Source organism: Mesoplodon bidens, assembly GCF_964165515.1.
Source record: "Mesoplodon bidens genome assembly, chromosome: 6".
Lineage (NCBI taxonomy): Eukaryota > Metazoa > Chordata > Mammalia > Artiodactyla > Ziphiidae > Mesoplodon > Mesoplodon bidens.
Genome location: NC_138162.1, coordinates 116925283 through 116949326, shown reverse-complemented (window position 1 = coordinate 116949326; position 24044 = coordinate 116925283). Strand labels below are relative to the sequence as shown.

The following is a 24044-nucleotide window of genomic DNA, read 5'->3' as shown; positions in this document are numbered from 1 at the left end:
CAGGACCCCCAGTGGATGCCTGACACATGGACAGAACCGAACCATGTTTTCCGTTCATGCCTTTTACCCACAAATTTAATGCCTTTTCATCTTAACTAAGCACCTATCACACCCTGTAGGTGTAACTTTTTACAGTTTGAGGTTTGACAGCAAAACTAGCACAGATTTCCCTTTCCATCTTCACAACTTCACAGATAGAAGTTTCGTTCTTAACATAGACCTTAGCAACCTCAGGTATACGATTATTTTCTTTCTTTGTTAGGTCGAGAACTTTCACCTTTCACTTAAAGGAAGCATCTTGTGGCTTCTCTTTGGCACATCCGAACTCCTGGCATCACTACTCTTGTGCTTTGGGGCTGTTATTAAGCCAAACAAGGGTCCCATGAACACGAGCACTGGGACACCCAGACAGCAGACCTAATAACCTAGACGGCTACTAAGGGACTGACACGCAGGTAGCACACACAGTGTGGACACGCTGAATGAAGGGATGGTTCACATCCTGCACAGGACACATGAGGACAGCAGGATATGTCATCATACCACTCAGAACAGCACACAATTTAAAACTTATGAATGTGTATTTCTGGAGTTTTCCATTTCATATTTTGGGACTGTGGTTGATGGCAGGTAATTGAAACCATGAAGAGTGAAACCCTGTTGAATAAAGGGGGATGACTGTACTATATACATGCAAAATACCCTTATTATTTAGGTTATCCACTATAGCATCATTTGTAGTATCAACTACTGTAGGAGACTCATCAGAGTTATAGTATATTCATACAATGGACTACTACATAGCCATGAAATAACAAAAAAAGAGGAAGCCCTCTGTGTGTTAGTATGAAAAAATTCCCAGGTTACTGACTAAAATAAAAAATGTGTACATTATACTAACAACTGTATTTAAAAGCGAGGGAGACTGTATATTCACTTCTGCTTCTGTTTATGTTAATATTCATTACTATCAAACATGTCTGGAAAGAGGAGAGAGTGGGAATTTGCTGGATGGGGATAGAAGTGGGAAAGAGACTTTTCACTGTTTATCTTTATATACTTGTGGATTTCTGAACCACATGAATGTAATATCTATTCCCAAATTAAACTATTTTTATAAGGTATTATAATAGGATTTAATATAATATTGGGTTGTTACACTATTTCTTTAAAAGGTATTACAGAAAGGGACCAGGTTTTGAAATGTAAGAAAGAGGTAACGTACTCAGCCTCCTTTGCTTCTTTAATCTCACTAACCCACACGTCGAGTACAGGGCATGGCAAGCCACCATCCCCGTCTGCTCCACTTGGCTCCTGCAGAAATTCTGCTTCCAAGTCATCAGGCTCTGCACGGCAAAACATAACAAGAAAGAGGTCTGAAAGCAAAATCCATTTAGAGAAAATGGAATAAACCTCCTATAAATTATCATACCCAGTTTTAGGCTAAAGTATTAATAGTAATTACCACAAAAAATTTAATATTTTATCTAAAGATCTTTAATCTTACTGTGTTGACTCTCTAGTTGTTTCTGAAATAACAGACTTCCTTTTGTATTTTCACTGCAATAAAAATACCCCAAAGAAATACAGTACACTGTATTTTGATTATTATAAAAAATTTTCATTAAAATTTCAGTAATATGTAAATTGCTTTCTTGAAGGTATAAAAACTAGTTTAAAGAACAACACTATCTGTGGTTAGAAATATGGAAGGGGAGAAGATATCATTGATTAGTAACTGATGGGAAAGTTCAATCATCAAAAAAAACAAACAAAAAAACACCTAACATCCCATTACCTGGACTTTTACAATGATATTGAGAACATAATTGGAGTGCACTAAATCTATTTTCCTAGACTCTCAGACAATTAACAACCAGGGTACTACCTCTGTTTTCTGGCAGTGGCTCATTTTTCATCTGGGTGATAGTTCCTGGAAGTAAATAGTAATGAGAAACGGTTTCTGTCTTCATTTGTTAGCTTTTCTTTTTCTTCTCCAATTCTTATTTCAGCCACCATGACCACCGCTTTTTTCCCTAAAATCCAGATACTCTTTCCTTCTGTATTTTAAAAGTTTCCAATCAGTTGTCCAGTTTAGAAAGATGATTGGTACTGTAACCAATCTTTAAAGTTCTTATCTTTTACTCAAATGATTTTTTGGTCATGCATACAAGGTAAGCAATTGGGGGAGGGGGATCCTTAAAATTTTTTTTTAATGAGTATTTGTTCTCTAGAACCTTAAGCCCTATCAATATGACTCATTCTACAAACGAGATTTGTCAATGTACTGCCCATAAAGTCGAAAATATTTACTACGTGACTCTCTGTAGAAGTTTGCCAACTCTTGCACTAGGCTATACAGCCTCTATTATATGCCTAACAGGGTTTTTCTTTGTTTCTTTTTAAGAAAAGGCGTAAGGTACGTGTTAACTATGAGTATAATGAATAAGACTATTTACATAACTATTAAGTTGCTATGGTGAATTAAAGACAACCACACATGAAACAAGGTGTCCAGCGTTCCTCTCATCCAGAGGGGACTCTGTTGCCCCTCTCCTTGAGTTTGCCCTGGCAGTGAGATCGCCTGGACCAGCTGAGTACAGCTGGAGTCTTGTAAGCCAGTTCCACGTCCAGCCTTGAAGGGAACTGGCAGCTTCCACCTTGGAATCTGGAAGCCTAAGCCACAATGAAAGAAGTTTAACAATCCTGCAAAGACCACATGGCAAGGCCCTGACACTAAGCTAAGGGGCGGGACGCAGCGGAACAGGCCCAGCCAAGCGCTGCCGAGACGCCACAAGTGGGAGTGACACCATCTCCCACCCTCCAAGGAGGCGCAGCTGACAGCCCAACACCACTGAGCGATGCCAGCTGATGCCACAAGGAGGAGGAGAATCTTCCCAATTCCTTATGCACAAAAGTGTGAGATAAAACAAAACAGTTCTTTTAAGTCACTAAGTTTGGGGAGTAATCTGCTTTGTAGCACTAGATAAGCAAGACAGAATTTCATATCTGAAGGTGGGGTGCTGCCATGACAAAGCTTCTACAAGTACAAGCGGCTTCTACAGTACAAGCGGCTTCCACCTAGGGATCTGGGAGCCCTGTGAGACGTCAGACCACCCTGCTGGAAAGAGTGCATAGAAAGGCCTGGAGACCGCATGAAGAGGAAGGGGCGAGCCGGGCCCAGCCTCTGAGCTGCACCTGTCAGGACACCAGGTAAGCCCTCTCGGACCCATGAGACCAGATGATCACAGAGACAAGAGCACATGGATTAGAAAAGCACATGGCTGAGCCAGGCCTTGACTCAATTCCTAACACACAAAATCAGGAGACAGAGTAAAATGGCTGTTCTTTTAACACTAGGTTTTGGGGTGATTTGCTATGTGGCGATAAAAAAAAAAAAGGCCAGTTACTAGAAAAAAGAGTGAACTTAATTTGAGATGAATCACCCAAACATATATACATATTTTGAAGATCTGTTCATAAAGAAGACATTAAAGTATTATTAAATCAAATCAATCTCATTTTGCCCCATTAAAACATACCATCCAAATTTCCTTCTGGTTTCAATGCCGTCTGTGGAGATGGCTTACTAAAGTTTGGACTGTCTGTCTCAACAGAAGAATCAACAGTAGCTGATGGGTTCATTTCAGGTGAAATACATTTTATTTTTTCTTCTCCAGTAATTAAGGGTTTGCACTCCTCCCCTTGAGGAGAAATCTCTGAAACAACAAAAAGATGAAAAATCATGCTACGTTCTCAAAGTGACTTGAATTTTATCTGTAACAGCACTTAGAACAAAGTTCATTATTACAGCAGGTAATTACTGGGTACGTTCTGTAATGTACTAGAAATTAATAAACGATTAAGGCACACGATAGCCACACTTAAGTCAAATTGGAAAGGCATTTTTGTTATAAAGACATTGTTTTTCAGGCTTTTCAGATCACTTAGAAAAATGTTTGCCTTTACTTAAAATCACAGTTCTCATTAAATTTAAAAGTGAGATAGTACTAAAACTCACTTGACAAGTATTCTGAACTTAGACATTTCAGCATTAAAGCAAGTTAGGGGCTTCCCTGGTGGTGCAGTGGTTGAGAGTCTGCCTGATGATGCAGGGGACACAGGTTCGTGCCCCGGTCCGGGAAGATCCCACATGCCGCGGAGCGGCTGGGCCCATGAGCCATGGCCGCTGAGCCTGTGCGTCCAGAGCCTGTGCTCCACGGTGGGAAAGGCCACAGCAGTGAGAGGCCCGTGTACCGCAAAAACAAAACAAAACAAAAAAGGCAAGTTAGTACACATCAGTGTACTAACCTTTTTGAAGGTCTGACACCTAGTTTAATAGCTAGTTTAGCGTGTCTGGGTGGTGTTCTCCACATGAGCACCCAGTGATACTGCTGCTCTAGTACCTAGTTCTCTACAGCAATATATATTCCGCTCTAAGCTCTGTGCCTCATCTGTAATCACTGATGACAAGCATGACTATGAAGCATGACCAAACTGTACAACTGAATAGGATATTCTTCTCAAACTATGGTGAAATACACATGTGATATGGCTGACCCGCATGGCTTTTCTATTTGCTGGGATTGGGTCTGCATTATGCCCATGGATAGACATTTTAATGATTAAGAATTATAAAAATCCCTTAAAATAAAAAAACTTAAAATCAAAAATTTCCCATGGGATAGAGACATATTTCAGTGTCAAGCATAAAGATTCTTAAATATACAGAATTAGGTTACATCATTCATATGTGTATGATTTTGTAATAATACTCTCAAATTAATAAAAAGAGATTTCAATTTCTACCATTGTTGTATGAATGTAATTTTATTTTTTAATAACCATACTCATGTATGGTTTTGTTTATCCCAGTTGAGTTATTGTGTATGTATGCATAGGAATGTTTGTTCAAACATATTTTTGAATTTTCAATAATCATAAATCAAATCTTATCTTTATGTATAAAACCCTTTATGTAATATAAAATGTATAACATTATACATAACATTCAGAATACAATTATTTTGGCATGTTGGTTTGTATTTTTTTTTTTTTTTGCGGTACACGGGCCTCTCACTGTTGTGGCCTCTCCCGTTGCGGAGCACAGGCTCCGGACGCGCAGGCTCAGCGGCCATGGCTCACGGGCCCAGCCGCTCCGCGGCATGTGGGATCTTCCCAGACCGGGGCACAAACCCGCGTCCTCTGCATCAGCAGGCGGACTCTCAACCACTGCGCCACCAGGGAAGCCCTCGTTTGTATTTTTAATGTCCCAGTTGCAGTATTTAATTATTTGAAACAGACTGAAACTTGGTAATAGTCAATAAAGCTAAAAAAACCAAGTGGTAACAAAAATAAACAAATAAACAAAAATAAATTTCTAAGGTGGCTAACATACATTTCTAAGGTGGCTTACTTGCCTTTTCCTTTATTTATTTATTTATTTGTTTGTTTGTTTGTTTGTGGTACGTGGGCCTCTCACTGTCGCGGCCTCTCCCGCTGCGGAGCACGGGCTCCGGACGCGCAGGCTCAGCAGCCATAGCGTACGGGCCCAGCCGCTCCACAGCATGTGGGATCCTCCCGGACGGGGGCACGAATGCGCGTCCCCTGCATCGGCAGGCGGACTCCCAACCACTGCACCACCAGGGAAGCCCTGCCTTTTCCTTTAGATGAAACTTTTACATATATATATAAATGTCAGAATGATATATTTATGTCAAAATGATATTTTTAAAATTATGAACTGTTTTTGTGTGTTTCTGGTAATTGCTCAGAGACTTCCCATACTTTAAAGTGACACCAGGAGAGGATGGATTCAGCTCAGAAAGATGACTGCAGTGACCTGGAAGATGCCTAGGGCAGTCCCATCCATTCCTTGGAGAAGCTCCTTTCCAGCTCACTGCTGGGAGCCCCCCTAACACCCATTCTGTCCTAGCTAATCTGCTGGACTTCTGTCTACAGCAATAAGCCTTCCTGTATCTATCTGGGCTGGTCAGTACATCTCCATGATGTTTTCTTCTCCCTCCCTCGGTCACTCCAATGCTCACATCTCGGAGATCCTGTCATTCAGTACAGCTCCTCAAAAAGCTCACTGTTAAATACCTCACCTTCTAATTCCCAACATCCTGTGTTTCCACTCACCTCCCTCTACTACCCCAACGCTAAAGAATGTTACTCGACCAGGACCTAAAATGAACTGATCCTACTATGGTTTCTCTCCCCATCGTCCCCATTAAAATCCAACTACAGCCCATCATTAAAAACACTCTCTTCCATACATCCTCAACTCACGGTATTCACAGCAAAACCCCAACTCCACATCAGTTCCATCTTCTGCCTGTCATGTCTGAACACATGTGGCTGGAAGAGTTGGAGCAAAACACAGAGCCTTGCTCCCTGGCCCCAGCTTCAGTTCATCATCACTGAAGTCAAGTGGGGCCTTGGAGTTGCCCATGTCCTTATATAACACTGGGCTAGCAGGCACTGCCTGGTTCAGTTAACTCCTTAGGAAAAACAGTTGTGCACAGGTGCTTGTGAGCTGCTTTACGTCTTACGTCTTCCTGGTCAATGAGAACAGAACTACAGTGCAGCCCACGTTCTGGAACATCCTCCCTTCACCAAGCCTCATCGACAATGTGACAGGGACAGAGGTCACATCTGTGCTCTGCTCGTTCAGTCTCCATGTTCTGCTACAAAACAATGTCTATTAAAACCAGGAACAAGGATGCCAGACAGCACTATGATTACTGAAGATTGCTCTGGAGGGTCTAACAATGCAGTGAGAAGGAAAGGGAATAATCAAATAAATACGGGACAAAAAACCCTATTTCTTATTACTGATGAGATAATCTGCACATTTATAAGATTTACGATGTCAAAGAAAAAAACTTAATAGATTTAATGAAATAATTCAGTAAGGAGTCTGGCTATAAAATTTTACATAGCTGGGTAACAGAAAGAATAGCTTTATTTTAACTAGAAATAATCTAGGGAAATGGAAAAATACATCATCTATATTATAATAAAGACAAAAATATACCCATTGTATAAAAATAAATTTACCAAAAAAGGTTTTAGAACTTAAATGAACAAAACAAAATGTTACTGAAAAACACAGAACAAGACTGGTGCAAAAAGAAAGACATACTTAAATTCTTGAAATTAAAAAAATTCCAGGGCCTCCCTGGTGGCGCAGTGGTTGAGAGTCCGCCTGCCGATGCAGGGGATACGGGTTCGTGCCCCGGTCTGGGAGGATCCCATATGCCGCGGAGCGGCTGGGCCCGTGAGCCATGGCCGCTGGGCCTGCGCATCCGGAGCCTGTGCTCCGCAACGGGAGAGGCCACAACAGTGAGAGGCCCGCATACCACAAAAAAAAAAAAAAAAAAAAAAAAAAAAAAAAAAAAAAAATTCCAAAAATCATGGGGACTTCCCTGGTGGTCCAGTGGTTAAGACTCCGCCTTCCAATGCAGGCGGTGCGGGTTCGATCCCTGGTTGGTGATCCCACATGCTGCGGGGTGCAGCCAAAAATTTAAAGAAAAAAAAATTCCAAAAATCAATATACAAATCTAATACAATTCTAATCATAATACTCAATTAGATAAAGTGAACTTAAAATTCCTTGGAATAATAATTATCTAAAAACAACCAAGGACGGGACTTCCCTGGTGGCACAGTGGTTAAGAGTCCACCTGCCAATGCAGGGGATGTGGGTTCGAGCCCTGCTCCGGGAAGATCCCACATGCTGCAGAGCAACTAAGCCCATGTGCCACAACTACTGAGTCTGCACTCTGGAGCCTGTGAGCCACATCTACTGAGCCCGCGTGCTACAACTACTGAAGCCCATGCACCTAGAGCCCATGCTCCACAACAAGAGAAGTCACCACAATGAGAAGCCCGTACACGGCAATGAACAGTAGCCCCTGCTCGCCGCAGCTAGAGAAAGCCTGTGCACAGCAACAAAGACGCAACACAGCCAAAAATAAATAAATAAATAACTTAATTAATTAAAAAAATACTACTATAAAAAAGTAAAATAAAAACAACCAAGGAAAATATTTTAGAATTCCAACTAGGTTAAAGATTATATACGTACATGCATGCACATGTGTACACATGTCTGTTATCTATCTAATCCAAGATTTGCCAAATTTTTCACCCAATAAAGGAAATTCAGAAGATATAAATAAAAGATATACTTGCATGAAATTTTAAAAAAAGAAAAAAAAACTCTGTATGGCCAAAAATAGCATAAAAATAAGTGAAATAGCAGAGGGTGGAAAAAAACTTTGATGATATACTAGATAAAGGTTATTTATACCAGATTAAAATTTCACAAGAAAAAAAATTGGAAATGTAATATAAAAATGGCAAAAAATATACACACAATTTACAGAGAAGCAAAGCAAAATGGCCAAAAGACTGTGACATGATGAAATTCACTCACAATCAGAAAATCACAAATGGAATCTTAACTTGTAAGATTGGTAACAATGAAAAAAAAGTGATAATACTGACATGTCCCGCTTAATATTTGAAAATCAATCAATGTTATTTGTTACATTAATATAATCAAGGAGAAAATCATACAATCATCTTAATTAAGTCAGAAAAAGGGTGAGATAAAATTTAATGACTCTTTATAAAACAAGACTAGAAGGGAATTCCTTAATCTGAAAATGGGTATTTTCAAAAAAGACTTGAGTTAACATGATAGATACATTTACTCCCTTGAATCAAGAACATGACGCTTCTATTCAACATTCTACTAAATGGCATTTTTTGAAGAGAAGTTGTTAATTTTATTATAGTCCAATTTATTCAATCCTTTTCTTTACAGTTGGCATTTTTAAGGACAAGTTTAAAAGGACAAGCCACTAAAAGACAAAATATATTTACAACACATGTAACTAACAAAAGCCTTCTATCCAGAATATACAAAGAACTCCTAAAAACCAAAGGGAAACCAACATAATGGAAAAATAGGCAAGACACTTGAATAGGCACTTCAAAAAAGAGCATATGCATCTTAGTAAGAAATTTTTCGATATGACACCAAAGCACAAACAAAAACAAAACAAAATGGTGGGTCTACATGAGTAAAAGCTTGTGCACAGCAAAGGAAAAATCAACAAAATAAAGAGGTAACCTACAGAATGGGAGAAAATATTTGCAAATTATATATCTGATAACAGGTTAACATCTAAAATATTTAAGTAACTCAACTCAACAGCAAAAAGATGGACAAATTAAAAATTTTTGCCATTATTAATTAATGACAGCAATTTAAAAATCGGCAAAGGAACTCAATAGACGTATCTCAAAAGAAGACATATAAATGGCTAACAGATATATGAAAAGGTGGCTCAACATCACTAATAATCAGGGAAATGCAAATCAAAACCACAGTGAGAGATCATCTCACTCTTGTTAATAGAGCTATTATCAAAAAGAGAAGAGATGACAAACACTGATGAGAATGTGGAGAAAAGGAAACCCTTGTGCACTGTTAGTGGGAATGTAAATTGGTGTGGCCACTATAGGGAACAGTACTGAGGTTCCTCAAAAAACTAAAAATAGAGTTACCATATGATCCAGCAATTCCACTTCTGAGTATTTATCCAAAGGAAATTAAATCAGTATCTTGACAAGGTATCTGTACTCCTATGTTCACTGCAGCATTATTCACAGTAGCCAAGACATGGAAACAACCTAAGTGTCAATGAATGAATAAAGAAAATGTGGTATATATATTGATACACAGTGGAATATTACTCAGCTTTAAGCATGAAGGAAATCCTTGGAAGATATATTCTAAGTGAAATAAGTCAGACACAAAAAGACAAACACTGCATGATATTACGTATGACTGGAATCTAAAAACGTCAAACTCAGAAACAGACAGTAGAATGGTGGTTGCCAGGGGCTGGGAGGTGAGAAAAATGCAGAGATGTTGGCAAAGGGTACAAACCTTCAGTCATAAGATGCATAAACTTCTAGAGATCGAATACACAGCATGGTTAATTACAGTTGCCAATAATGTATAGTACACTTGAAATTTGGTAAGAAAGTAAATCTTAAGTGTTCGCATCACACACACAAAATGCTAACTATGTGAGGTGATGGGCATGTTCACTGGCTTCATCGTGGTGATCATTACACGAGGTACACTTACGACAAAACGCCATGTTGTAAACCTTAAATACATATAATTTTTAAAATTTGTCAATCATAACTCAATAAAGCTGGAAAAAGAATGAAAAGCCATATGAATGGCTATTTTACTCTGGATACAACCTATTCCCATGGCCACACCCAGCTGCAAAAGGAAGCTGGGAAATGATGTCTCTGCCTAGGCAACCATGCGCTAACCCAAATCCAAAGTGGGCGTGGGGGCATGGGAAGATACTAGTACTAAAAAGGAAGGAGGGAAGATTGGACACCGCAGGACAGCAGTGATTTCCAACACACACACACACACACACACACACACACACACACACACACACACCCGCCCCCCATGTCCCACAGATGCCAGTAAAATGGGGGAATATATCAAGAAAAAAGAAGCCATGGACTCCAGACAATAAGAGATCTAACATCAGGACAGGTTAGGGGAGAGGCCAGGATGACATCTTTCCAGCAGGTCAAAGGAAAAACTCGTCTGGTTTGGAGCAGGTCAGAGGGGATTCCAAAGAAATGGTTCGAAGATTAGACCCATATAATACCTAATGTATCTGGATGATCTGAGAAGAGGTAAACATATCTAGGGAAGAGTCTGGCAACAAACTAGAAATAAGTTTGTGAAAAACAAAGCAATTATTCACTAAAGGGAAAACAAAATATTGTGCAAGAAAGAAAAGTAGTCATGGTACAATTACCGCAGCTTTGATTAGAATATACATGTTCAAAGTAATACCAACACTGTACAATGATTTCACCAAAATTACAAGTATATTTGGAGGATCTGGGGATAGGAAATACAGTTGTATATGGTGAGATCGGGGAAAAAAAACAGATGGAGGAAAGGCAGCTAAATTCTTATCTTCCAAAGTAGGAAGTCCATAGATAATGTCTAAAACTAAAATAATAATAATAATAAACGCTTTTAAAAATCAAGAGGTAATAGTATAGGTATACGGTTTATAATTATGTTGATAAATAAGAAAACACATAGTTAAAAGGACTGAAAGTGGTGAATAGGGTGACACGTGAGGTCTAGGAACTGCAGTTTTCCGTAAAAGACTTCCAGAGCTACTTGGCATTTTTAATTATGTGTACAGATTACTTTTATAACAAGAGAACTAGATTTTTAAATAAAAACAAAATTTATGTGACTAACAGGAACATAATCTCTAGGTAGCAAGGTTCTAGGTAATTTCAATTTTCTACAGCACAGTTTTTGGTATTTTCTAATGTTTTACAATGAAAATATACTATTATAGTCACGGGAAAAAGAAGTTAGTTTACAAAAATGTAGGGACTTGTTTTCCTGGCCATGACAGTGTAACTCATATTGGATTAATTGCTCACTGAAAATAAATATAAATGATGAACAACAACAATAATATTTAAAAAGCTGTTTGGAAGCACTGGAGAGTAAGTGATGTAGGCAGGGCGCACTGGACCACAACAGACAGCAGAAAACAGTAGGATGAGCTCCACTCCATCCCAGCTTCCCTGCGGGCACTTCCTAAGTCCAGCACAGGCAGAAGGCAAGTCTTACTGGGCTAATAAGTCTGCGACTACAAAGTGACCCAGACTGCAAGGAAAAAATCACCAAAAAGTTCCCCTCAGCACAACAAAAAAATCCCCTCTATTTTCGGCTAACTCCTAAACTATGCACTCATTCACAAGCAACACTCTGGGCAAACCAGCACAAATCAGCAGCCAGGAGGGTGACGTGCTGGGCAAAGATGAGCAGCTGGATGGTGCTGGGAGGGATAATAGAGATTGGGTCCCAGGAATGCGGAGGGCATGGTGAACAAACATCATCAGCACTGAGAGGAGGTCTCAGGCAGACCAAGGCGTAGGAACGAGAGCTACCGCCTGGGGACAAACAGGCCACAGCTAACTTCAACAGTATCAAGGTAATCTGCTGGCATTATTTAGTTTTAAGAAGAAAACTTAATCTTCTTTGAAGAAAGATAACATTACCCAGAGGCTATTAAATTTTTCATCCACAATGTCTGGCATCCAATCAAATACTGTAAAACTCAGGTACAAAAACTCTAACCTGTGCTGTGGTTTTGTACAGCCTAAAGTTATGAAAAACTTTTACATTTTTAAGGGCTGTAGAAAATTTTTAGAAGAAGGAGAATATGTATATATGGGCTCACAAAGCCTAGAATATTTACAATCTAACAATTTATAGAAAAAGTTCATTGCTCTATGTTATAAAGCATGGTTTATAACAAAGAAACAGGAAAAAATGACTGAAAACCAAGAAAAAGAGACAACAGAAATAGAACAGATCTAGCTAACAACAGAAACAGATCTAGATGATTCAGTTATAAGATTTATCAAGGAGGGACCTTAAAATAAGTGATTAATATGGTCAAGAAAATAGAGATGGGCCAAATGGAAAAATCCATTAATACTTTCAACAGAAAACTGTAATCTATAAAAAAATATGAAATGGACATCCTAGAACTGAAAAACACAGTATCATATTAGGAACCCTCTGGATTCGTTTAACAGTTAGAGAGAGCAGAAGACAGAATCAGTGAAATGCTAAAGGGCTCAACAGATTTAAACAGACTGAAGCAAAAAGGAGAAAAGGTAAAAAAGCAGAACAGGGCTTCCCTGGTGGCGCGGTGGTTGAGAGTCCGCCTGACGATGCAGGGGACACGGGTTCGTGCCCCGGTCCGGGAAGATCCCACATGCCGCGGAGCAGCTGGGCCCGTAAGCCATGGCCGCTGAGGCTGCCCGTCTGGAGCCTGTGCTCCGCAACGGGACAGGCCACAACAGTGAGAGGCCCGTGTACCGCAAAAAAAAAAAAAAAAAAAAAAAAATCAGAACAGAGCACAGAAGACATGTGTGACAAACTCAAAGGGTCGAATATATGTAACTGGAGTCCAAAATAAGGAAGAGCAAATGGGCAGAACCAATACAGGAGGACCTAAGGGACATAATTTTCCCCAAACTCAAAAAAGATACCAGCCTCCAGGTTTAAGAAGCTGAGAAAGCCCAAAGCAGGTTAAAAGCACAGGAAACTCTACCTAGGCATATCCTGGTAAAACTGCTGAAAATCAAACAGAAACTACTAGATCAGCTAAGAGAGAAACATATATTGCTTTCAAACAAACAAAAATAAGACATAAAACTGACCTCATTATGGATACCGGAAGAAAATGTAATGACACCTTTAAAGTGCAAAAAACAAAATGAAGTAAAGCAAAAACAAACCAACACCCCCTCCATCTACCTAGAGTTTAATACCCAGTGATAATATTCCTTAAACCTGGAGGTGAAATAAAATCTTTTCAGACAAACAAAAACTGACAGAATTCACGAAGAGCAGATCTGCACTACAGGAAATACTAAAGGAAGTTATTCACACTAAAAGGAAAAGATATCAAATGGAAGTGTGTGACTTCAGGAAGGAATAAAGAGCACTGTAAAGAATAGAATAGGGGTAAATGTAAAAATATATTGATTGTTTAGCATAATAACAACAGTAATAATGACGCTCCTTATGAGCTGTATAAGATATAAAAATAAAATAATCATAGTGGCATAAAGGGTTTAGAGGGGAATAAATAGAATAATATTGGTAACAGGACTGTGCATGGTTTGAGAAGGGATATAAATACTAAATTTAGGTATATATAAATGAGCATTATGGTAGAATTAAGCAAGGATGCAAATTGTAATATTTAGGACCATGACAAAAGGCAAATGAAAAATGTACAATTAAAAACAAATAGGGCCTCCCTGGTGGCGCAGTGGTTGAGAGTCCGCCTGCCGTTGCAGGGGATACGGGTTCGTGCCCCGGTCTGGGAGGATCCCATATGCCGCGGAGCGGCTGGGCCCGTGAGCCATGGCCGCTGGGCCTGCGCATCCGGAGCCTGTGCTCCGCAGCGGGAGAGGCCACAACAGTGAGAGGCCCGCATACCGCAAAAAGAAAAAAAAAAAAAAAAAAACAAATAGAAGGGGCTTCCCTGGTGGCGCAGTGGTTGAGGGTCCGCCTGCCGATGCAGGGGACACGGGTTCGTGCCCCAGTACGGGAAGATCCCACATGCCGCGGAGCAGCTGGGCCGGCAAGCCATGGCTGCTGAGCCTGTGCGTCCAGAGCCTGTGCTCCGCAATGGGAGAGGCCACAACAGTGAGAGGCCCGTGTACCGCAAAAAAACAAAACAAAACAAAACAAACAAAAAAAAACAAATAGAAGATAAAGATGAAATATCTGATTAATCCAAAAGGAGGAGTGAAAATAATGAAAGGAAGAAAACAATAAAGAAACAAAGAACAGATGGGACAAATAAAAAAAATATAGGGACAAACATATACACAGCCTAAATTAAAGCAAATCAGTAACTACATTATATGTAAATAAATTAAACTCTGAAAAAAAGACAAAGACTGTGGGGCTAGATTTCAGATAAGAGACACATTTAAACATAAGGAGTCAGAGAAAATGAAAGAAAAGGCTACAGAAAAAGATATACTAAGGAAACATTAACCAAAAGAATGCTTGCTGGTGTAGCTCTGTAATAGGACATAAAGCAGCCTTTAAAGGAAGTAATGTTACTAGAGATAAAAATGGACATGTCAGGGCTTCCCTGGTGGCTCAGTGGTTGAGTCCGCCTGCCGTGCAGGGGACACGGGTTCGAGCCCTGGTCTGGGAAGATCCCACATGCTGCGGAGCAGCTAGGCCCGTGAGCCATGGCTGCTGAGCCTGCGCGTCTGGAGCCTGTGCTCCGCAACGGGAGAGGCCACAACAGTAAGAGGTCCGCGTACCGTAAAAAAAAAAAAAAAAAAAAAAAGGACATGTCATAACAATAAATGGTCAGTGCAGCAGGAAGATGCACAAAGAGACCAATGCAATGATCTAAACACTTTAAGGCAACAACTTAAGTTGCTACGCACTAAATAACTTAGCTTCAAAGCATAAATATCAAAAACCGATATACTTAAAAGGAGAAAATGAAAAAATCCACACATACACTTGGAGATATTAATGCTCTTCACTCAGTACCTGATACAACAAGCAGACAAGTAATCACTTAAAAATACAGGAGATTTAAACATCATGATTAAACAACACAGAATATATTGGGTGGGCCAAAAGATTTGTTCATTTTTTTCCCGTAAGATGGCTCTAGTAGCACTTAGTTGTCTTTAACTTCATTCAAAACAATTTTGTTAGATTGCATGTGACAGCTATCATATGAGTGTGCATTTAAAAAAAAAGACCTACATTGACAGATGAATGGATAAAGAAGATGTGGCACATATATACAATGGAATATTACTCAGGCATGAAAAGAAACGAAATTGAGTTATTTGTAGTGAGCTGGATGGACCTAGAGTTTGTCATACAAAGTAAGTCAGAAAGAGAAAAACAAATACCGTATGCTAACATATATATATGGAATCTGAAAAAAAAAAAAGGAACCTAGGGGCAGGACAGGAATAAAGACGCAGATGTAGAGAATGGACTTGAGGACACGGGGAGGGAGAAGGGTAAGCTGGGACGAAGTGAGAGAGTGGCATGGACATATATACACTACCAAATGTAAAATAGATAGCTAGTGGGAAGCAGCCACGTAGCACAGGGAGATCAGCCCGGTGCTTTGTGACCACCTAGAGGGGTGGGATAGGGAGGGTGGGAGGGAGACGCAAGAGGGAGGAGATATGGGGATGTATGTATACATATAGATGATTTACTTTGTTATACAGCAGAAACTAACACAACATTGTAAAGCAACTATACTCCAATAAAGATGTTAAAAAAATTCAACTCCACAAGCATTACTCAAGCAAAAAAATAAAAAAATAAAAATAGACTTAACAAAATTGGTGAATTTTTGTGTAGCCATTTTAATATTGAAGATGGAAGGAAAAAAAGGAACATTTTCGGCATATTATGCTTTATTATTTCAAGAAAGGTAAAAACTCAACTGAAATGCAAAAACAGATTTGTGCAGTGTATGAAGAAGGTGCTGTGACTGATCGAACGTGTCAAAAGTGGTTTGCGAAGTTTTGTGCTGGAGATTTCTCGCTGGACGATGCTCCACGGTCGGGTAGACCAGTTGAAGTTGACAGCGATCAAATCGAGACATTAATTGAGAACAATCAACGTTATACCACGCAGGAGATAGCTGACATACTCAAAATATCCAAATCAAGCACTGAAAATCATTTGCACCAGCTTGGTTATGTGAACTGCTTTGATGTTTGGGTTCCATGTAAGTGAAGCTAAAAAAAGTCTTCTTGAACATATTTCCGCATGAGATTCTCTACTTAAACGTAATGAAAATGTTCCGTTTTTAAAATAAATTGTGACGGGCAATGACAAGTGGATACTGTACAATAATGTGGAACGGAAGAGATCGTGGGGCAAGTGAAATGAACCACCACCAACCACATCAAAGGCTGGTCTTCATCCAAAGAAGGTGATGTTGCATATATGGTGGGATTGGAAGGGAGTCCTCTATTAGGAGATCCTTCCAGAAAACCAAATGAATAATTCCAACAAGTACAGCCCCCAATTAGACCAAATGAAAGCAGCACTCGACAAAAAGTGCCCAGAATTAATCAACAGAAAACGCATAATCTTCTATCAGGATAATGCAAGACCTCATGTTTCTTTGATTACCAGGCAAAAACTGTTACAGCTTGGTTGGGAAGTTCTCATTCATCTGTCGTATTCACCAGGCGCTGAAACTTCGGATTTACATTTATTTCGGTCTTTACAGAATTCTCATAATGAAAAAAATTTCAATTCCCTGGAAAACTGTAAAAGGCACCTGGAACAGTCCTTTGCTCAAAAAGATAAAAAGTTTTGGGAACATGGAATTATGAAGTTGCCTGAAAAATGGCAGAAGGTAGTTGAACAAAAGGGTGAATAGGTTGTTCAATAAAACTCCTGGCAAAAATGAAAAATGTGTCTTTTATTTTTATGTAAAAACCAAAGGCAATTTTTGGCCAACCCAATACATACATAAATACAGTAACTGTGAAATACATATTCCTTTCAAATGCATATGAAACATTTACAAAAGAGACCATAAGTTGGGCAAGAAAGCAAGTACCAAACATTTCAAAGGACTGAAATCATGTACACTATGATGTTCTGTAACCACAACACAGGCTACAAAGTAACAACAGAAAGATAACTAGAAAACCCCCAAACTGTTAGGAAATTAAATGCAAAACACTTGCAAATGGTCCACCGACACAAAAGACATCACAACATAAATTAAGTTTATGATTTAAATCTTCCCACAGAGAAAACACCAAGTCCAGATGGCTTCACAGGTGAATTCTTCCAAATACTTAAGGAAAAAGTAATACTAATCTTTCACAAAGTTTTCCAGAATATAGTCAAAATGGGAATGTTTCTGTCAATAATAAATGCTGTCTGCCATATCGATAAACAAAGTGAGCCATCACATTACAGCTGCCCCAAAGGTGAGCCCTGAGGAGACTCAGGATAGAAACAGGACCCCCCCCCATCAAACAGTCACTGCTGCAGCCACTCCCCCTCCCCCTCCGCCCCCCTCCCCAGTGGTGCACCCTGAGGGGACTCAGGATGAGAAAACACAGGATTCTGGCCCCACACAGCTGAGGTGCATATCAAAAGGTAAACATCAAAAATAATTATTTCAGTGAGCCCAGACTCTTGCATCCTCCCATACATAGAAGAGTGCTTAATTCCGTAACTTGAGATGTCTGGTTTTCTCGAATTAACAGCAATCTTTTGAAGTTCTGACTACCTGGTGTTTGTTGCAAAAACCCCTATATATCCTAGCTCCTCCGTTACCTCTTTGGAGCAGCCCCTCGGAGCTGTCTGAGATGCTGTGTCCTGGGTTTAAATCCTCAGTTTGGTTCACCAAATAAAACATAATTCTCAACTTTTAGGTTGTGCTTTTTTTTTTCAGTCGACATTTCCCACTTGTTTAATAAGTCAGGAAAACCTTAATTCCAAACCACTATAAGCACTTTACAAAAAAGGAAAATTATAGGCAAACTTCCCTCATGAATTATTTTCTTGGGTAGAGAGTACAGGTGTTACATGTGAAGAAGGGAAGAATAGTCAAATTCAACAAAAATTTTTAGAGAACATCCTCCATGGCTTAAATATTTAAAGCCAAATAGAGAAATTCTGGCAAGATAGCAAAGAAGATAGTTTTTTTTTGTTTTTGTTTTATTTTTTTTTAATTTCCCTGAACCCCTCCTCAAAACAGACAAAACCAAGAGAACCAAACACCCTCAAATAACATCTAAAGCAAATCTAGGTGACCTCACAACTCCCAAAACACATGTGAACAGAGACAAATCACAGTCAGCTCCAGACTCAGGTGGCAATACCATCTGTGCAAAAGAAAGCAGAGGGAAACAATGGGGCACCCGATAGACCCCAGATCAGAACCCCAAAAAGCCAGCAAGTATTCACAGGCAAGCACGATGGGCCAATTTAAGGAGAGCAGCCAAAGCAGGAGGTGTTTTTACACATTCCAATTTTCATTTAAAAGGAAGGACCAATGGAGAAGTCAAAAAGTGTGGGGCAGTCTGCTCCTAAGAATTCTCGAAACTAACCACCTGAAGTTCCCTTGGAGATCAAAGCTCCACATTGAGGAGAAATCGCTGGAAAGAAAATCCAAATTGATCTGTGCAGGGATAACAGAAACAAAGGACAGAGAAAAGAGGGGGAAAGGAGCAAAGACAGAAGAGCTCAGACTCTACGAGGCCATGGTTTTTAAACATGTCATAAAAATAACAGAAGAGGAAGCTCAAGTTATGAAGTCAGAAAAGATATTTTTACCCACTCTTCCTTTCTAAAATTTTAGCAAATCTAATTTCACATGAAAATAAGTAACATAAAAGGATCATTGTTAAATTCTATACAAAGTGACTGTCAGAAAAAAAAAAGAATAAGAAGTAGAATAGGGGGACTTCTCTGGTGGCACAGTGGATAAGACTCTGTGCTCCCAATGCAGGGGGCCGGGGTTCGATCCCTGGTCAGGGAACTAGATCCCACACGCATGTCACAACTAAGGAGCCCTGGAGCCACAACTAAGGAGCCGGCCTGCAGCAACTAAGAGCCTGTGCAACCAAATTAATTAATTAAAAAAAAAAAAAGAAGTAGAATAATGTCCTCATAGATGTGTTTCCCAACTTTGGCACTATTGGGTCAGATAATTCTTTGTTTTGGGAGAACACTTCTTACAATATGCACTCTGTGTGGCTTCTCCCCACTAGATACCTGTAGTAACCTTATCAGTGACAACCAAAAAGTCTCCAGACAACACCAAGTGTCCTCTGTGGGCCAGAGATAATAAAAATCCATGAAACAAATTAAAATTATAATCTACTACTTAAAGATCAAATAGAAAAACTAGGAACATCATAGAAGATGTAAGAGAACAACATAAAAATATAAATTACAATATAATACAATTACAGTGAGAAAAGAATCTGAAATGAGGCAGTTGATAGAGCTCAGGAAAGATAGCAAAGAAGGAAAAAATCTGAAAAATAAAGATTCTAGAAAAAACACAAGATCATATAAGCAAAACACACAATGTCTTAAGAGATACGGAAGGTAAATAGGAGAAAAAAAAATTTTTTTTTTTTTTTTTGTGGTATGCGGGCCTCTCACTGTTGTGGCCTCTCCTGTTGCGGAGCACAGGCTCCGGACACGCAGGCTCAGCGGCCATGGCTCATGGGCCCAGCCACTCCGCGGCATGTGGGATCCTCCTGGACTGGGGCACGAACCCGTGGTCCCCTGCATCAGCAGGTGGACTCTCAACCACTGCACCACCAGGGAAGCCCGAGAAAAAAAATTTAATTAAAGAAAATAATTGACAGAAAGGATTCAAGAGAAAGTGATAAGCAAAAAAGATCCAAAATATACCTAGAAGTCCCTGAAGTAGACTTAAGGAACAGAATAAAGAACTCAAAAAACTATAATTCAAGAATACTTTCCTCAAAAAGACTGGAAACTACATATTAAAAAACATACCATGATGAAAAAAACTACAAAACTCTAATGAAAAAGATCAAAGAATAACTAAGCAAATGAAGACATATTCCATGTTCATGGATAGGAAGACTCAATACTGTCAAGATGTCAGTTCTTCCTGACTTGATACATGGATTCAATGCAATTCCAATTAAACTCCCAGCAAGTTATGTGGATATCAACAAACTGATTCTGAAGTTTACATAAAGATGCAAAGATCCAGATTAGTCAACACAGCATTGAAGGAGGAAAACAAAGCTGGAGAAGTAACACTACCCAACTTCAAGACTTACTAAAAGCTACAGTAATCAAGATAGTGTGATACTAATGAAAGAACAGCAAACAAATCAATGGAACAAGCAGAGAGCCCAGAAGTACAGTCAACTAACATTTAACAAAGGAGCAAAGGCAATTCAAAGGAGAAAGGACAGTCTTCTTAGCAACAAATGGTGCTGAAACAGCTGGACATCCACAGACAAATAAACAACTTTACACTCTTCACAAATATTAACTCACAATTGATTACAGACCTAAATGTAAAACTCAAAACTATAAAACTCCTAGAAGATAACATAGGAGAAAATCCAGGTGACCTTGGGTTTGGCAATGACTTTTTAGATACAACACCAAAGGCACAATCCATGAAAGACATTTAATAAGCTAATTTCTTTTACCTTAAAAAACTTTTGCTCTGTGAAAGACATTGTCAGAAGAATGAGAAGACAAGCCACAGACTGGGAGAACATATTTACAAATGAAATAAAAACAAAGGACTGTTAACCAAAATACATAAAAAACCTCTCAGAACAAAAATAAGAAAACAACCCAGGACTTCCCTGGTGGCGCAGTGGTTGGGAATCCACCTGCCAGTGCAGGGGACATGGGTTTGAGCCCTGGTCCAGGAGGATCCCACATGCCGCGGAGCAACTAAGCCCGTGTGCCACAACTGCTGAGCCTGTGCTCTGGAGCCCGCGAGCCACAACTACTGAAGCCCACATGCCTAGAGCCCAAGCTCCGCAACAAGAGAAGCCACCGCAATGAGAAGCCCACCCACCACAACGAAGAGTAGCCCCCACTCGCCACAACTACAGAAAGCCTGCGTGCAGCAACAAAGACCCAACGCAGCCAAAAATAAATAAGTACATAAATAAATTTATATTTAAAAAAATCCATCACCTTACATAGTTACCAAAAAGAATTAAAAAACCCAAACCAAAACAAAAACAAACCCAATTAAAAAATGCACCAAAGATCTGAACAGACACCTCACCAAAGAAGATACAGAAGGCAATGAAGCCTATGAAAAGATGCTCCCCATCGTATGCCGTTAGGGAACTGCAAATTAAAACAAGGTAACACCACTGCACACCTATTATGGTGGCTAAAACCCACAGCAGTGACAACAACAAATGCTGCTGAACGATGTGGAGCAACAGGAACCCTCAGTCCACATGGGTGGGAACGCAAAATGGCACAGCCACTTTGGAAGACAGTTTGGTGGTTTCTTACACAACTAAATATACTCTTACACCATACAATCACAATTGGGCTCCTTGGCATATACTCAGATGAGTTGGAATCTTATGTCTACACAGAAACCTGAACACAGATGTTTACAGCAGTTTTATTCATAATTGCCAAAACCTGGAAACAACCAAGATATTCTTCAATAGGTGAACAACCTATTAAATAACCTTTATTGACAAACTGTGGTATATCTATATAATGGAATATTATTCAGCACTAAAAAGAAATGAGCTGTCAAGCCAGGAAAAGGCATGGAGAAAACTTAAATGCATCCTGCTAAGTGATAGAAGTCAGTCTGAAAAGGCTACACACTGTGTGATTCCAACCATATGACATTCTGGAAAAGGCAGAACTATGGAGACAGTATAATGATCAGTGGTTGCTACGAGTTTGGGAGAAGGAAGGGATAGTCAGGTAGGACACAGGGATTTTTTAGGGCAGGAAACTATTCTGTATGATACTGAAATGGTGGATAAAGTTCAGTAAATTTTTGTCAAACTCCACAGAAAGTACAACAGCAAGACTAAACCCCTGAGGTACACTATGGATTGGGGTGATAACAATGTGTCGATGTCGACTCATCGACTGTAACACGTGCACCACTCTTGCTGGGGAGTGATGGTCAGGGAGGCTCTGCACGTGTGGAAGAAGGGGGTGTATGGGAACTCTCTGTACTTGCCGCTGAAGTTTGCTGTGAACTCCAAAACACTCTAAAACAAAAGTCTATGAAAAGAAACCAACCAACCAACCATGTACTAAAAAAAAACAAAAAACCAACAACAAAATGTATTTTAAGAAGTTGGATTTTAAGGAAAAAGATATCCTTTGAGTATCCAAACAAAAAGACCAAGTCATTTAAAAGGAAAAGAAAGTAAGATTGTCACCAGACTTCCTGACAGCTATGCCTTATGTCACAATACAACACTGTTATCCATTAAAGACATTCAAGGAAAGGAAATGTAAGTCAAGGATTTATATTTAGCCAAATGTACCTTCAAGAAGAAAGTCCTCACACAAACTTATGAACATGCAAAATCTTTGGCTGCATTGTTCACATGAGCTCCTCCTAAGGAATCTATCACAAAAGAGCTTCAACAATTAAAATGATGAAAGAGACATTGATATAAGGATCGGAAGACTAAAGACAACACAAGTCTATCCTGCTTGTCATTTAATCCACAAAACAGTCCTGAATGACAGTGTTTCCATTTTACACACCGAGCACCTGGAAGTCAAAGTCAGAGGAATTTGCCCCATGGTTGCTGGCAAGTGATGAAACCAGAACTTTCTTTCCACGACATGAGGATGGCTCTCACACACGTTAACGAAACCTTGGCATCTTTGCAAATTGCCTAGAATTTCGTCCTCTCCCCTAACTACCCAGTGGGCTCTTTTGTATCTTTGGCCCAGCTCAAAAGCACCTGCTCTCTCTGTAGCTTTCCCTGACCCAAAAAGCCCAGCACCATCAATGACACGGGACAGTACTGATAACCCAGAGCCTCCTCAGCTGTGGGCCCACACCGTCTCATAGGCGACACCTCTGACACATACTCTGCTACATGTGATCTCCGTGATGCTAACAACTGCAACTTCTTTTGTCTTAAAATCTCAGCACAGAGCATATTCTTATAAGTAAATGTACTTAGAAGAAAACTTTTAAAGACGGCAGATGACAGCACCTGGAAGCCTTCCACTATCACAGACAAAGTCAATTACATAAAAATCTCTGCACTACCTCTTAACTTTGTGGGTACTCCTATTCTTGCCCTTTTCATGCAATATTACCCTGTATTTGTTTTCATTTGTGTCTGCCTTCTGAGAGCAACGACCATCTTTTACTCTTTGTAGCTTTACCACCAAACACATAATAGTATGCACAGCTAATAAGTATTCAATAGTTGCTTAATATGATTTTTTAAAAAGACAAATCATAAAAAAAAATTCAGTTCCAATTCTATGTAGATGGACTATTTGTATGGAGAAGTTAAGTCCTGCTTTCACACTGCCTAACTCTTATCATAGACCATTATTACATTTATTTAAGCAATAAAAATTTTACATAAGAGGAATCTGAATTTAAATGTCATAGTTCTAATGGGAATGAACATATTTAGGACTTTTAGACTACCAAATAATCTGAAATTTTTATTATTTTGGAAATGTTTTTTTTTTTTTTTTTTTTTTTTTTTTTTGCGGTATGTGGGCCTCTCATTGTTGTGGTCTCTCCCGTTGCGAAGCACAGGCTCCGGACGCGCAGGCTCAGCAGCCATGGCTCACGGGCCCAGCCGCTCCGCGGCATGTGGGATCTTCCCGGACTGGGGCACGAACC

The 24044-nt window shown here is 39.5% G+C and overlaps 1 protein-coding gene across 8 annotated transcripts in view; it reads right to left on the bottom strand.

Moving 5' to 3' along the window:
- Positions 1-24044, bottom strand: part of NEK1 (NIMA related kinase 1) — a 226116-nt gene that overhangs the window by 44416 nt on the left and 157656 nt on the right. For all 8 annotated transcript variants that reach the window (XM_081237217.1, XM_081237219.1, XM_081237218.1 and 5 more), the window contains 2 exons: positions 3543-3719; positions 1226-1346 (listed from right to left, as the gene is read on the bottom strand). In XM_081237217.1, coding sequence (XP_081093343.1) covers positions 1226-1346; positions 3543-3719 — 298 coding nt within the window. The remainder of the gene's footprint in view (positions 1-1225; positions 1347-3542; positions 3720-24044) is intronic.